At 42.0% G+C, this 16,924-nt stretch overlaps 1 protein-coding gene across 2 annotated transcripts in view; it reads left to right on the top strand.

Annotated features, from left to right (window-relative positions):
* Positions 1-1,042: 1,042 nt before the first annotated feature.
* Positions 1,043-16,924, top strand: part of iqsec1b (IQ motif and Sec7 domain ArfGEF 1b) — a 112,836-nt gene continuing 96,954 nt past the window's right edge. For both annotated transcript variants that reach the window (XM_078247663.1, XM_078247665.1), the window contains exon 1: positions 1,043-1,096. In XM_078247663.1, the coding sequence (XP_078103789.1) occupies positions 1,071-1,096 (26 nt within the window). In that variant the 5' untranslated portion in view covers positions 1,043-1,070. The remainder of the gene's footprint in view (positions 1,097-16,924) is intronic.

Genomic DNA, 16,924 nt, shown 5'->3' with positions numbered 1-16,924 from the left:
AACACACGTAATATATAAAAGTTGATTGTTGTTTTTGAAAAGTTGCATTTATGAACTGTGATAAAAATCATACTTACTGTGTAGTATTATTACATTGTTTCTGTAAAACTGGATATCTTTTAGGATTTGATTACTGGAAATACAAAAACAAATACATGTTAAAGCTCCACATGACAGTCATTTTAAAACATATTCAAATTTATAGTAACTCAGGATTCTCAATAGGGCTGCAACTAAAAGATTATTATCGTTGTTGATTATTTTCTCGATTAATCGATTAGTTGCTTGGTTTATAAAATGTCAGAAAACAGGGAAAAATTTCGATTTAGAGTGTTTTTTCCAAAACCCAAGATGACGTCCTCAAATGTCTCATTTTGTCCACAACTCAAAGATATTCAGTTTACTGTCACAGAGGAGAGAAGAAACTACAAACCTATTCACATTTAAAAAGCTGGAATCTGAGAATTTTTACTTTTTGTTTCATAAAAAATGACTCAAACCAATTAATCGATCATCAAAATAGTTGGCGATCAATTTAATAGTTGACAACTAATCGATGAATCGATTAATCTTTGCAGCGTTGCACATCAGACTCTAATTGAACAGAAAAAAATATATATATGTGTACAGTGTGAGTCTTTACATCCCTATTTGTTTTGAAACACAGTCAAGCCTCCAAGCACTAATAGATATTGACCATACAGACAGGATTAAGTAGACTTAATGGATATACAGTACTAGTCTATGTACATTATTATAGATTAAGTAGGTTAAATGCAATAGAGATTGGCCGCTGCTAATGAGATACATGTGGCGCCGGTTACATCATGAGACTGCTTTACGTGAGCCATCATCCCCACTGTGACCAAGCATGAATGAGCAGCACGCCCAAGTCAAGGTGTGTGTGTTTGTGTGTGTGTGTGTGTGTGTGTGTGTGTGTGTGTGTGTGCGTGTGTGTGTGTGAGTAGGTGGGTGACCGAGGGCGCTTTAACTGCATGCTAGTCAGTGTGTGCCTCAGCTTTCTGCTCTTCTGCTCCCCTAGACCAGACACAGAGGTTCCCAGCTCCGCCATGACTCACAGACGCCACCATCACTTGTGAGTACATGTGTAAATGTTGCATGCTGGCAGGACTTTGAGGAATAAAGAGGTAGTCGAGGAAATCTGAGAGTTAGGATTTGCCAGAAAAAACTTGACGTAATAGTGGAAAATGCTTACTTGATATATAAAAATGTAAGTTTTATTTCTTATTTCCTATTTATGGAGTGAAGGGATTTTAAAAAGAGAAATGATAGAAAATATATAGGGACATTGTGAATGTGCATGTATTTGTGTGTGTGTCCAAACAATCAGAGATGCTACCGGGGAATAAAACAGACTCTACGCAGACTTTTCAGCTGCACCAACAGAAGTAAGGGTGGATGGTATTTGCATAGCACTGATGATGTCACACCAGCTGAGCTATTTTTAGAAAGGGGTCTTAGAAAGGCAGGCTTTTTTCCCCTTCCTAGAGTGTTATTTAGAGCCTTTCATCAGTGCTTTGTCTTCGCTCAGCCTGTTTCGTCTCACTGTTTTGGTCAATTTGGATCCTCCAATTGTAGCCTGTCACAGTGGTTGAGTCCCCTAAACACACACAAACACAATAACTTTTTGGAAGCTGTGATTACAGGATCCATGGAGAAGGCAGTAAGAGACAATCAGTGCGTTTACATGCACTACGTGAATAACCGGGATATGCCAGTTCTCCATGTATATATAAGAGGGGACATATGGAAAGAATGACGAGAGTAACTCTACCTCCGGTACAGTAGGTGGCGCTCTGCCAACGTACAACTGGTCGGAATAAGGCTTTTATCTTCCGGTTTACCTTTGTCAAAGTCACAACAACTTAAAACGTGTCTCCTCGTCCGTCCAAAAATGGGTCTTCTTGACAGTACTTGCCATGGTGAAGTCCTCAGTGTGTTTTAAGGTTTAAAGCTTGTGTTGTTGCTTTTGTTTTTGGCGCCATTGCTTCCAACTGCTCTCTTTTATTTCTGGGTTAAAGGACAATTCCGGGTGCAAAATGAACCTAGGGGTTAATAACATGTGTGTACCGTGTCGAGCGTTCTCTGGGACATGTTTTTATAGTAATCCAATGTGTCTCTAGCTTCAGCTAGCTTTAGCGCGAACCGGTGATTAGCAAGAGAAAGACAGTAGCTCCCAAGATGGCGGCCGCCTGTATACGAGAAAGCTACTGTCTTTCTAAACTGTCTTTTTAATAAACTGTCTGTACACTTACAATGTTCTCAATGCTTCGGTTTACATGTAGGGACACTCATTATGCTACCGTTGAAGTGTGGTACTATTTTGAGTCTTGTTAGTGGTATAGATATATTCGCGCTAAAGCTAGCTGAAGGTAGATACACATTCGATTACTATGAAGACATGTACCAGAGAACGCTTGAACATATGTTATTAACCCCTAGGTTCATTTTGCGCCGGAATTGTCCTTTAACACTGCAGCGGAGTGGGGAGGGGCAGTTATAACCTACGAGGTTACCCCGTTTAAGGTGTATACATGCACGAATACCCCGTGACTAAAGGAGTAGTCTATATCCACAATGTTCCACTTCCGGGATTGCTGCACTGCCGCAGTAAATTCATCCGGATGTCCACATCCGGATGTTTTTTGTGTTGGCGTTCTAACCTCCGGTGGATTCATGAGGACTATGGTTAACTGCTCCTCAGATCTCTGCAGGGTAAATCCAGACAGCTAGCTAGACTATCTGTCCAATCTAAGTTTTCTGTTGCACGACTAAAACTACTTTTGAACGTACATGTTCCAAGGTTAGGGCCGGCCATGACGATTGTGATTGGTTTAAAGAAATGCCAATTAACCAGAGCACGTTTTTCTCCCATCCCGGAATGCTGTGTGGACTAGCCAGACCCTCCTCCACAGCGCTGTGGAGGAAGGTCTGGCAATGTGGAACTACTAAAGGAGTTACCTGACTCTGTTAAACGGGGTATGGGAATTCCGATTTCGGATATAACGCACTGAATGAAATAAACCAAATACATGCACTAATAGAGTATTTTACAATCTGTTTTACAGAAAACATACAGAATGTCCCGCAGAACAACAACTCTAAACATCTTGCTCAGATTAATGACTATTACTTCACTGGCAATGCTAATATTTATGAAGGTGATCAATATTAATAAGGGATCTGCAGAAAATCTGGAATTATTCATGTATTTAAGACAGACTGCACTAACTATACTAGAGGATTAATGTTTCATTCATCGGGCTTATGTGAAACTGTACGTGTAGCACATTATTTAAAATGACTGTGTTGTGAAGCTCATAAATGTGCCATATTAGTCTCAGCAGTACCAGGCAGCAGGCTTTTTTGGGGGGGCTGTGTTGACATTTTGGTAATCCCACTACCCGCCTGTCTACAAAGCTCATCTATTAGTCGCAGGACTTCCATTAGGCCCTTTTTATTTTATCTGACATCTGGAGAGTCACATAGAAGTCATGTTTTCTGCTTCACTAGTGCAGGATTGCATAAGAAAGAAGGATTCTCCATCTGTTCCACCCAGGGCTTGCCTGCGCTAAGCAGGGTTTTCATCACATTACCAAGCAGCCCCTCCCCTCCCCGGTCAGGGCACAGCCGCAAAGCCGAGGCGTGTTCAGAGCCAGGGATCGACTGCCATGGCTGATCATGTGATCCACCCTAGCTTAAGGTCGCTGCTGGTTGGTCTGTTTTACAGTGCTGAGATTCCTAAAGTGCCCTGACTAATCACATAGTCGCCAAGAAACACAGACAGCATGAGAGTGTGTCATAATGAGCGTTGGTTTGACTTGTTTGTAGTATATTTCTGTTCTGGTGTGAAGCAATGTTGGAGAATAGTGAGGATTTCCATTTGGGACTTTTCATCCACTCAGCAGTTGCAGCTGATCTAATCTCGCAGTCCAGCCCTATCTCCACCGCGCTGTGGAGTAAGGTCTGGCTACACCACTGATACATTCTAGGATAGGAGAAAAAAACGCTCGGGGTTGTTTGCATTTCTTTAAACTAGTGCTGTCAAACAATTAAAATATATTAATCACGATTAATCGCATTAATGTCATAGTTAACTCGCAATTAATCGCATATTTTTATCTATTCTAAATGTCCCTAGATTTCTTTTTGTCCCATTATTTTTTCTCATTTTAATGCTCTTATCAACATGGAAAAGTGGATCGGCTTGCTTTGTGCAAATGTGCTTCTGTCTGAAGTCATCCATTGTCGCCTGGCTTTGACGAGGGGGCGGAGAATTGGCCATCAGCCGTGTACTTGGCCATCAGCTGTATGCTCGGCCATCAGCCGTGTACTTGGCCATCAGCTGTATGCTCGGCCATCAGCCGCGTGCTCGGCCATCAAGTGGTATTTCAGACTGGACGTGCTGCGATGATAGCTCAGTTCACAACGACCAAACACACAGATCACTTTGGTCTTGTCAATGGAACCATTTGGCAACTTTTAAAAGTAAACTTTCCATTCAGAATCTTAATGGCATCCATTTCGGCGTCTCGTGCTCGCCGTCCACTCAAAACGTGACGTTAGCCTACTACTCTTTGGCCGGCTCGCAAGCCCAAACAAGTGTGTGCGGCGTGCCTGTTGTTTTGTTTCCGGTCTAGCTAGATCCGGTGTGGTGTTGTAGTTTTTCTATAAAGTCTGCTAGGCCAAAAAGAACGTTAATCTCGCGATAAAAACATTGACGCCGTTAAAATGGGTTTGCGTTAACGCCGTTAACAACGTGTTTAACTGACAGCACTAGTTCTATCAATCGTCTTGGGCGGCGCTAAGCTCCGAACGCAGCTACAGTGGCTCTGCAAAATAGTCTCAGGATGGAAATTGTGTTGGTGGAACATTTGTACCCCGCAAAAGAAAATGCGTCCGGATGCACTCTAACGTCCCTGTTAGAGAGGAAATGCAGTAAATCTTTACAATCATTCCCCGAAAGAACCAAGCAGGCCTGCCTTGTTGCACCATCCAAATTGTCTTCAAAACTGTTTGAAGTTTGTTGTTGTTTCCCAAAGAGAACGGAGTTAGATGTTAAATAGAGGTTCTGATCTTAACATAGTTCATTTGTGATACAAAGTGTCTACTAGGTATATTCTGTGGTGCTGTGATGCAGTCACATGGTTATTTCAGACTTTATCTTTGGACGCCATCAGAGCAAAGCAGCAATAACATGGCAACATGGCAACACAGTCTGAGTGACGAAGTAATTAATGTGTAAGGGCTCTTCAGAAAAGCTTAATAATTAGAGTCATTTAATTATTGAGAAACAATGCTGTCAGATAATGGTGTGGATGTGGTTCATATAGGCGCTGTCATTTATCTGTGTCAAAACTGTGTGTGTGCGTGTGTGTGTGTGTGTGTGTATAAAATGCCACATATATCACTCTTTATGACAGCAATATCAAATAAAGCAACTGGAGCTGCACCACTTTGTTCCAGATTGATTTATTGGATTTTATTGGAAAATTCTTCGTCAGCATGTTTCCACAGAGCACACTGCAGGACCTTTAGGTATAAACGCTGTTCCCAAGCTACTGTTATCACAAAGGTAAATCTATCCAGAGCTGTCTGCCCACTTGTCAATAATAAATGGGTCACTAAAATATTTACGGAGACCTCCTGGTTAAAGTTTAATGACTTATTCACTGTGCACCTTTACATCTTGAAAGATGACTATGGCAGTGTCACACAGTCTTTGTGCATTGCTTTAAACTGTCGAGGAAAATGACTAAATCATGATCTGAGTTTCATTGTGGATTTAAATGCTGCTTTTTTCCAGGTCTCATCCTCACTGTTGTTTAAATGCTACATAAACAAAGGCAAAGAGGAGAAAACAGCCTCTGTGTTTTAGCCTCAGTGTGTAGTAGAAGGAGATCTGTGTGTTTTTAGTATGTAGCAGTTGCAGGTGTTGTTGGCTACAGTGTTACATGCACACTAATATTCAACTTTTATTCCGAATATGACAATATTCCTAATTTGATGTAAATTTACGTGTAAACAGCATATTCCGTGTAGATATTCCGAATAAGGCCTTTTTACAAAATTAGTATTTTCCGATTAGGACGTGTGATATGCCGGTATTATTCGGGTTTTAAAGGTGCTGTAGGTAGGATTGTGAAGATCCAGGCTTTAGCTAAAGAATTTGAACATCGACAACTTCTCAGTCCCTCCCATTGACTGCAAATATTAATGGACAATGTATCCGGTAATCCACTCCTTAAACCTGCATTCTATCTGAATTCCAGCAGGGGGCGACACGTGCAGTTGCAAAAAGAAGGTCGGTTTCTGTAGAAGTCTATGAGAAAATGAGCCTACTTCTCACTTGATTTATTACCTCAGTAAACATTTTCATAATGAGTTTATGGTCTCAATCACTAGTTTGAAGTCTTCTGCAACACAGAATGAATTATGGTCAGTGAAAGTGTGTAACGTAACGTGGGTCCTCCCTCACTCCTCCCTCTCGTCTAAAATCGTCACATCCTCAACCAGGATGGCTGTGCCATCCGACGACGGATAGCAGATCTCCACAAACCAATGGGTGACGTCACACATGCCGTGTCCATCAATATTAACAGTCTGTGGTCCCTCCCCCCCTTTCTGCTAAAGCCAAAACGGTCTCCTAAGCCCCTCCCCCCACAAGGGAGAATGAATGCGTGTGCATGAGCAGTGATTGACACGCAGTTAGACACCCCCCCTGGCCCTGATTGGTGCATCTGAACAGGGAGTGGTGGATTTTTGCAAATCCCACTACAGGCTGTAGGTGGAGCCAGAGGAGCCAGATTTGTTTTTAATGACCAGCTTCATGTACTTCTACTGGAACATAGGGTCAGTTTCAGCAAATATGACAGTTTCAATTAGGGTTTGTTTTGCTGCAGTTTGCGACAGTTTACGGCCTCTTGCCTGCTTTCGACCAGCTTTGTGCGTTGCTGTGGTCGTTGTACACAAACCAACCAGCCGACAGTTTGCAGGGCTGCGATAGAGGTGCATGCCCAAAAGAAAAGAAGGAGAAACACAGCTACTTTTAAACATTATCAAAGACTTGGATATCATATGCACAAACATCGCAGCACCGACCTTATCAAGAAGTTGGTTGAAAGAATTAAAGAGGGAGGCTGTGTTTGCCCGGTCGAACACGTCCGCCGCCGGTGGAAAACTTTTAAAAAGTCCTGTTTTACACGGCTGCATGCAAACGGGTATATTAGTGGAATAGTAGTCTCGCTTTGCCAGACCTTCCTCCGCAGCGCTGTGGTGGAGGAAGGTCTGGCAAAGCGAGACTAATTCTAGGTGGACTTCTGCAAAATTCGGATGGAGATTTTTCACTATTTTCAGACATATTACAGACAAAATTATTAATTATTATTATCAAAAACAATCCTCTGTTGCAGATATGAGTATAACTCTGTGGCCATAGCTCAAAGTTGCCATAATTCCCTCAGTTCTCAGCTTTGCCATGTGTGTTTGTCTTTTATCTCTAAAAAACAGATTTGGGTGAAATGTGACAGAAAGATAGACCTCTGCTTGATTAGATTTTGCAGCTAATCTAGATGGGGGGGGTTTCTGTTATCTGAACATTATCACTGGCTGTGATACTGCTCTCAGGTGCTGGTGGGAAAAGCCTGACATTTGGGACTTCCAAGTTGGCTTTGTAAATTTGCAATCTCAATATGGCCAAATTGTATATTAATATGAAAAAGGTTGCTATCGTCATGCTCTGCTTTGCACCGATGCCTCAGTAACATGGATACAGTTGGTGGATGTAAACATCACAGATCCTGATTTCTAAAATAGTTTACGCATTGGGAATGGCAAGAATAACAAAAAAGACATACCACGAGATGAAGCCATGATATATGGCTCTGCATGTTGAGCAACCAGGATGTCTTGGAGATTAAAACAGATTCAAATCGCTACCACAGGGAAACCTTGCAGAAATAAATTGATTTTGTCAGCATAAAATCACATAGAAACACGCTCGTGTACTCCCATATCTTGGCAGCGCTAAGCCCCGGACACAATGACAGCGCTTCTGCAAAATAGCCTCGGGAAGGAACTTGTTTTGATGGAACATGTGTACGTTCAAAAGTTGTTTTAGTTGTCGGAAGTGGAACGTCGTTGATATAGACTATACTGTGATGAAGCAGGCCTAATTAGTTTTTTTGTTTACCTTCTTCATTTCCACATCATCAGCCACAATATGATACTGTTTGTGTTTGTTTTAAAGGCCCCCTCTGGGAGGGCTGTTCTGGGTACAGTACAGCAGTCAACAGATGAACAGTTGAACAGTGTGACTCCACTGACATTTTGCTTCACCTTTCATCTTGTTTGTGATGTTGCCTAACAGTCTTGCCACTCAAAAGTACTTCAAAGACAGGATCAGACCAGGGAGGCTGCTGATCTGCCCGCCGGAGGCAATAAAAACTGTCGCATGTCATTTTTTTGAAAATGAAACTTCAACCTATAACCTGAACTGTAACCGTCTGGTGTGCAGCCTGTACATAATAGTATATAGTATTGCAAATATACTATATATTATTTGCACTCTGCATTCTGCACTCAACCCATTCAGCCTCTTTTTTTCTCATGCAACAGTTATTTTGTATGTATATATTTGTTCCTGTATTTATTGTACATTTCATGTTCATGTTTAATATGTTTGATTGTTTATGTATGCACCATTCACCGAGGCAAATTCCACATAAGTGTAACTTATTGTGGCAATAAACCCTTTTCTGATTCTTATAAGTATTCCAGCTGTATGTATAGTGTTCAGTGGTGGAAAGTAACTAAGTACATTTACTCCACTACATTTAGCTAACAGCTATAGTTACTGTACTCACGGGCATTGTCAGTAGCGTTGCCAACTTGGCGACTTTCTGGCTAGATTTTCTCTTAGCGACTTTATTTCTAAAAAGCGATTAGTGAATGTTGTGACTTCATCAGGGGAAGAGCATGATATATTGTAATTGATTTTCATGCATGCTTCTCAGAGTAATCACAGTCCACAGCCCTTCTGCCAACAGCACAGGGTCTCTGAACTCAAGTCTGAACTTGAAAAAAACACATGTAAATACACAAAGATGCAGCTTAGTAAAACTGCTGCATTGCTGCATTTTACTGCACTGCAATTTCTTTTAGCAGATCTGCCAAAACCAGTTACAACATCTCAATGACTTAATGCTATCTGCTCATACTATCGACCTGTTGCACTCAGTTACAGTATGAATTAATGCAATCATTCATTTGAACAGCATTCAAATTCTTCCACTTACTAAACGCTGTCTGTCACTACCGCTTTGATTTGATTTATTTAGCGCGTTAAAACCCCACAACAACAACAATACATTTAATAATAATAATAATAATAATAATAATACATTTTATTTAAAGGCGCCTTTCTCGGCACTCAAGGACACTGTACAGGGATACATAAGACATTTAAAAATATAAATACAAATAAAGAATTAAACAATTTTAGAAACAACAGAAATAGGCAGAGCAAGTGGAATTAGCAGTTTTAAACAGATGTGATTTGAGTTGTAATTTGAAATGGGGAATCGATGTTTCTGAGTTGGGGGGTGGTAATGAGTTCCAGAGACGGGAGCAGAGCGGCTGAATGCTCTGCTCCCCGTGGTGGTGAGACAGGCGGAGGGGACAGACAGGTGTATGGAGGAAGAGGATCTGAGGGAGCGGGAGGGAGTGGGACACTGGAGGAGATCAGACAAATATGGGGGGGGCGAGGTAGTGGATGGCCTTGAATGTCAACAGGAGGACTTTGAATTGGATACGGATAGGATACATAAGTTTCAGAAATGGAGGTTTCATTCAAGCAAATTGCCCAAAAATAACATGGGGTGTTCCATACAACACTCTTCTCAAGTCCAATTAAGGATCAGATCACTACTTTCATAGAGTTTTGGGTGTTTTATTACATTTTCATAGCATTTAAAAAAAAACTTTCTAAACAGTATCCTGACTAAACTCAGTTATTATCCACTCATAATAATAATAATATAATAATTCATAATTTCTGCTTTATTTAACCCAAAAATTAGGTATTATTTCATAAAAATGAGTCTTATTTTCATGAATAAAAAATAAAAGAAGTGTAAAACTAGTGGTAATAAGTTGACGTTAGTGGTGAATCCGGTGGTAGTGGAATAAAAGCGACAGAAACCTCAAAAAAGTGTCAAAAAGCATCTAAAAAAGGGTTAACCCGGGAGGACAGCACGTTGCATAGTCTCGCATTGCCAGACCCTCCTCCACAGCGCTGCGGAGGAAGGTCTGGCTAGTCCACACAGCATTCCTGGATGGGAGGAAAAACGTGCTCTGGTTTATTGGCATTTCTTTAAACCAATCACAATCATCCTGGGCGGTGCTAAGCTCCGGACGGAGCCATGGTGCCTCTGCTAAATAGTCTCAGGAAGGAACTTGTTTTGGTGGAACATGTGTACGTTCAAAAGTAGTTTTAGTCGTGCAACAGAAAACTCAGATTGGACAGATAGTCTAGCTAGCTGTCTGGATTTACCCTGCAGAGATCTGAGGAGCAGTTAACCATAGTCCTCACAAATCCACCAGAGGTTAGAACGCCAACATAAAGGAAGCCAAAGGAAACGCAAATCCGTCCTACATGAGTGAAATCCAGCAGGGAAGACAACACAAGGGTTAAGAGACATGAAGTAAAAAAGAAAAGATGACATGCAAAGGAAACCCAGAAAACCCTCAAGGGGGCTTGGCATGTTGGGTTCCCTACAATTATTCAACAAAACATAACATGAAGAGAAAAATAAAAGACATATAGTCTGTGAAATGAAAAAGGAACAGAAGAAAGGAACTATCTAATAAGGGAAGAAAATAAAAAAAAAGGGAAGAAAGAGAGAAACCACCTCTGCTGTGGTCAGTGTTGAGTCCACTAGAGGGAGCACAGCTCTAAGGCTTTACTAATGTGCTCCTCGGTCCAGAGGACTGGGAGGCTGCAGTGGATGGATAGCATACACAAACATATATACTAAACAGTAGCAAAGGTCAAGGTGTCAAAACTCCTCTCGAATTGAAAAGCCAAGGAATAGGAATTATGTTTGTGAAATGTAATTACGTGGAAATGCACGCATGGGAGATTTCAAGTGACAGTTCAGCTCACGTTGCACGGCGTTCGTCGTTCGACTGGTCATCACTGTCTTCCCAAGATGTGAACACACGTGAACGCTACTGTCTTTATAATCTATCTTTTTAATAAACTGTCTGTACACTTCCAAAGTTCTCAATGCTTGGGTTTACATGTAGGGACCCTCTTTATGCTACCGTGGAAGTGTGATGCTATTTTATGAGATCTCCACCTATCTAGACAGTCGGGTCAATGGGGCACTATTGCGCTTTACAGCAGATGAACACACACACACACACACACACACACACACATGAATGCACATGCAGAGACACACCAACACACACACACACACACACACACACACACGCCCCCCACCCCCACAAACACACACATTCATATAAACAGCAGCTGAGAACTACCTCATGTAATGGATCCTATTATTGTGCTTTCCAGCACATGGAAATGCACACAAACACACACACACACACACACACAGACAACAAACATGCACATGTACACGTGTGTGCATGCACATGCATTCACACACACACACACACACACACACACACACACACACACACACACCCGTTGCATAGGGCAGTGGATCACACTACTGTTCTTTTCAGCAGATGAACACGCACACACGGACACACATGTACATGCAGACGTGCACATGCGTTGTCACACACACACACACACACACACACACACACACACACACACACACAAACAGCTAAGACCTGTTTCAAAACAGTATCCTGACTAAACTGTGACTTATACTAGTCTGTGATAACTCATCAACATATGTTTCCGTTGATCTCAACAGCTTTTTTTAACTCAGAAATTAGGTATAATTTTTGACCATATATTAAAAAAATAAGTGTAAAACTATATACTTCATCAAGTGCTACAACAAGTGCATTGTCAACGGGAGGAAAACACAAGGGTTAAACTCTTTGACTTCATTACCCTGGCCAGTTTTGATTATTGGGGGGTATTCAGAGCTATACACTATTAACTTACATTGTAGCTTGTTTCTCCGCTGCCGACTGCAGCGATCTCGCTTAATACTGGACCAATGTCAAAGATTGTTGTTCCCAACAGTCACTTAGACAGAAAAGAAAATTGGAAAAAAATGGTAGTTACCCTTTAACTTCATTGGTTATCAGGCAAATGGAACGCTGATACAGATAATCTGCAAAATGCCAGAAAATGGCCCGATAATTGTCCAGGGCCGATAATCGGTCTATCCCTAGTTATAAACCCCCCATCCCCCCCATAAATTACGCCTATGTCTGTGACAGTTCTTCTTTGAATGAGAGGGTCAAGACAGGACAGGCACACACAAAAAAAAGGAGTATTAGGAGTATCACCTAGAGCTTTGTAGTAAGCTTCTGTCTTCAGTCAGACAGTCCTTCAGGAAGAATGTTCAGTCCTCTGAAGCTGAGGGAGATAGGCATCTATCAGTGTCTAATGTGAGCCACGTGAGGACATTATGTGCAGCACGTCCCCCTCGTTCCACTCATCACTCCCGCTCAGACCTCAGCTGGCTCCTCGTGGCTTCACAATAGTAGCAATTATACCGATGGTGGTCCCCTGGGTGGCGGCAGGCTCATGGGAGCTGTTAGGGCTGCGCTGGGACGCCGCCAGGGAGGCCATCTTTATTGGTTTCTTGAGCCCGAAGTGTAGAGGTGATGATAAGACCAGCGCTGGCCATTTATCTACCGCCGCCATCGCTGTTGGGAGAGGTCTTCATTCTTAGTGGGGAATTTACTAAGGGTGGGAATCACCAGAGGCCCCACGATACCATTAGGGCTGGGTGCTGAACTTCAATACTTTTAGGCACTGACCGAATAACCTCCATAGTATTGAGTACTGACAAATGCCTAGTCATTCAATACCAAATTTCAATACCGTAGGAGTACATTATTTAATTAAGGAAATGATAGAATAGTAATTTGACTGATTGATTTATTGATTGATGTGCAAATGTTTTTTTTTTTTTGTTTTTTTTTTTTTCATGATAGTTTTTTGAGCATTTTGGCCTTTAATGGATAGGACAGTTGTAGACAGGAAAGTGGGGAGAGAGAGGGGGACGACATGCAGCAAAGGGCCACAGGTTGGATTCAAACCCTGGGCTGCTGTGGTAAGGACTGAGCCTTGGTACATAGAGCGCATGTTCTACCAGGTGAGCTACCAGGGCGCCCTGCTTTTTGGATTTTGATGTTTTCAGTTATAGGGTTGTATGGTTGGATATTGAGAAACAATAGATTGAAAACCCTTTGATTGTTATTAAAGATGTAAAGGTATGGACATTTCAAAAATGGTAGGACCCGAAAAGCATTTAGCCTCCTCCTACTCCCTTTCGGACAGAGTATTTATTGAAGAGTATTTATATATTTTGCTTATTCTTGCTTTTTCTTTTTTTCATAGTGAACTACTTTTGTGTCTTGTATTTTAAGTTTTTTGTTTCTTCTTATGTGTTCATCATTCATCCATTCCAATCTCATCAGCGTCAGTGAGCCAATAAGCATGCAGCATGATTGCACTAAGATCTATAATGGCTTGTGATTGGCTGTCTAACGTGACACGTCGAGGAGGCATGCAGGAAAAACTCTACAGCGACGGGGCTCACGTGTGTGTGTTGCTGTGTTTTGAGAGGCTTGACAACAATGTGCGTCACATGGCTGTAAAGGGGCTATAGAAAAGATGTTGATTAACCTGGCAATATAGTTTTTAGTTTTAGATTGTACTTAGTTTCAGTTTACTAAAACTATTTTGTTTTGTAGTTTACTATTACAGCCGTGCCTGGAGTCTGAACATCAGTTAAATCATAAACAAGATTTTGAGAACAAGAGCATTGAAAAAAAATATCCCAATACCAATCCATTTTCTTTCCCCCACCCGTAGAATTAACACAGCATCCAGGCACAGCGTGTGCAGGGAGAACACACCCCGAGACTGACAGGAAACACTACATAATGCAAGAGAGCGAGGCCTTTAATGAACTCTGAGGAGAGCAGGTCGGGGTGAGGTGCTGCCCTCACATAACGGCCCCAATGTGTCTTCCTCACTCAGAGTCTCTCTGCCTATAAAGCTTTCCCTTGGATCCAAAAGGAGGAAGGCATCCAAGTCTTATCTTGATCATATCATAGAAATGTCTGCCTCCCTCTCAACTTACCAACAAAAGCTGTTGCTTCAGCGCTTGCCTGAGACTTCAATCTGTTGAGAAAATGTAGGTCACATGGTAAACTGTTTAATTTCCATGAGGATAAACAAGATAATGGGATCTGTTCTGCTGTCTGAATCAGCAGAACAGCGTGGCTGCTGGCGGAGTTTGTTGCCTCAGCTGTTTTTTTTCAAAGAAATACAAACCACTGTATTTTTCCAATAATCAGTTCTTGCTGGTGTGGGAAAAAAACATGTTCTACAAAACGGGACAAGCATGTAGGTGCATGATGTATGGGAAGAATAACATTACACATGCTACAGTATATTCTTCTTTGTCTGTCCCTAGATGAGATTGGGAGAGGCTAAAAGTTACAAGATCAAAGTAAATCTAACACAAAAACCCAAGTTTCAGAAAGCCGGGTGGCTACGAGCTCCATGAAGCCGAGCGGCAGTTGCTAGGTGTTTAAGCCGCTACAGAGCTTCGCGACGCGGGCTACGGACCTCCACCACAGCTCGGTCGTATCAGTGGCAGTTGGTAGATGTGTTTAGCCGAAAATGGGTGACTTTGAGCCGGGTACAGAGCACCGCGAGCTGCCGCTCGTTTTGGGCGGATATTGGGGTTAAGTTTAGTCCACAACATATAAGCGTTTTTGCCGCAACAACAGTTGACAGTTAGGCACCAAAACAACTAGTTGAGATTAGGAAAAAGATCGTGGTTTGGATTAAAACACTCCCAAGGACCACGCATTTCCTGGGTGAAAGTCTTTAGTTTTCCCCAGGAAGCGAACTCCTCTCCCCGGCTTGAAAGTCCTATGTGTTAAGCCCCACCCATCCACCCCGACCTCCTCCCTACGCAGCTCTTATACAGCGGCCATCAATGTGGTGACTACAGCAAAAAAAAAAAAACGTGGAATAACACACATATAATTTATATTTATTACAAAATGAATAGAACAGTCGTGCTGGTTGTTAGTCCCAGGCCTGCTGGAGGTACTAATTCCCAGAATAATAAATAAATATATAAAGCCTGTGAATTAAAGCAGAGCTCAGCTGGAGTGAAGGGCTTGTCCTTCCCCGGGTGCCAAATGGATTCTGCAGTTATTACCATAACGCTTTCCTCCAGCTCATTTAGCTCCGGTCCACAGCTGGTTACACGAAGAGCTGCACCTGGTACAGCCAACAAAACAGCTTCTACTTTACATCCTTACTGACTACTGCAGCTGAAAAGATGTTATAATATCCTTGATGTGTCAGCATCAGTCTGTAGTGTCAACATGACACATCATGATATGTCAGGTAAAAAAAAAACATGTTTTCGTGGCCGGGTTAGCTCAGTTGGTAGAGCAGGTGCACATATATAGAGGTTTACTCCGAGGGTTCGACGCCGACCTGCGGCCCTTTGCTGCATGTCATTCCCCCTCTCTCTCCCCTTTCATGTCTTCATCTATACTGTGGAAATAAAGGCCTAAAAATGCCCCAAAAAATAATCTTAAAAAAAAGACCATAGACTAAAAATAGTGGACGTCACCCATTGGTTTGTGTTCTGCCGTTTTGAAGCCTCGTGTTTGGCACATTCATCTTGTTTTTTTTTGCAAACGGATGTTCATCTGCATGTACCACCATTCATCTCCATGTTCGGCAGTACAAAAACTGTAAACAGCCAACTTTCCATTAAGTTCCCAGCTAACGCTAGCGGTAGCTAGCTAGCTTGGTTGGCATAATGCTGAACAAGTCATTTTCAGGCGACCAAAAGTCAAAACACACACAGTGAGAGGGTCAAAGTTTAAGATGAAAACACGTACACCACCCAAAAACAAGTTCAGGTCTGTTTTAATGTCCACAGTGTTAGCATGGTTAGCATTGCTAAGCCTCTGTCCTGATTGACAGGTCCTACAGCATCCCCTGCTTTATCGTCTATTTTAAAATAAATGGGGCAACAATTTACAAAATGAACATCATACTGTATTGAAGAAGACTTGGAAGCGATTGAGACAATAAACTCAATCTGAAATTGTTTACTGAGGTAATAAATCAAGTGAGATGTAGGGTCCTTTTCTCATAGACTTCTATAGAAACTGACTTCTTCTTTGGAGCCAGTGAAGACGCCCCCTGCTGGAATTTAGATAGAATGCAGGTTTAAGGTACTTCTGCATTTGCTCCTTTTTTCAGGCCCGGAAGTTTCGGCCATTATTTTTACAGTCTATAGGGAGTTCCCATAAAGGGGCTCAAACAATAGGAGTGAAGCAGTAGTAATTAATGATCATTTGTGACATGGGATTTCCTTTGTCTACCCTAGGTAAAGAGCTGATCAGGCATGGAGGACATCTCACTCTGCCTGCGTGCAGACCTCAGGCTCTAGAGTATGATAGATGGTCTACCATTTGGCTCCACCGTCTGCTCAATAATGTGCTGCTGGCCCCCCTGAGTGGGATGCCCCCGGCACACTGTCAGCGAGACAAAGGAAAGTGTTTACACTGGTCCTTAATAAGGCGAGAGGAACATGTGTGGCCCAGTCCATAACCTGTCCTCCTGTGACGCTAAATGAATGAAAAGGAAATTACTTTTACTGCACCGTCCTTAACTGCTGCGTAAATTCAAACA

Source organism: Sander vitreus, chromosome 4 (genome assembly GCF_031162955.1).
Source record: "Sander vitreus isolate 19-12246 chromosome 4, sanVit1, whole genome shotgun sequence".
Classification (NCBI taxonomy): domain Eukaryota; kingdom Metazoa; phylum Chordata; class Actinopteri; order Perciformes; family Percidae; genus Sander; species Sander vitreus.
Note: the sequence above shows the minus strand (reverse complement) of the source record. Positions and strands in the feature narration are given on the sequence as shown.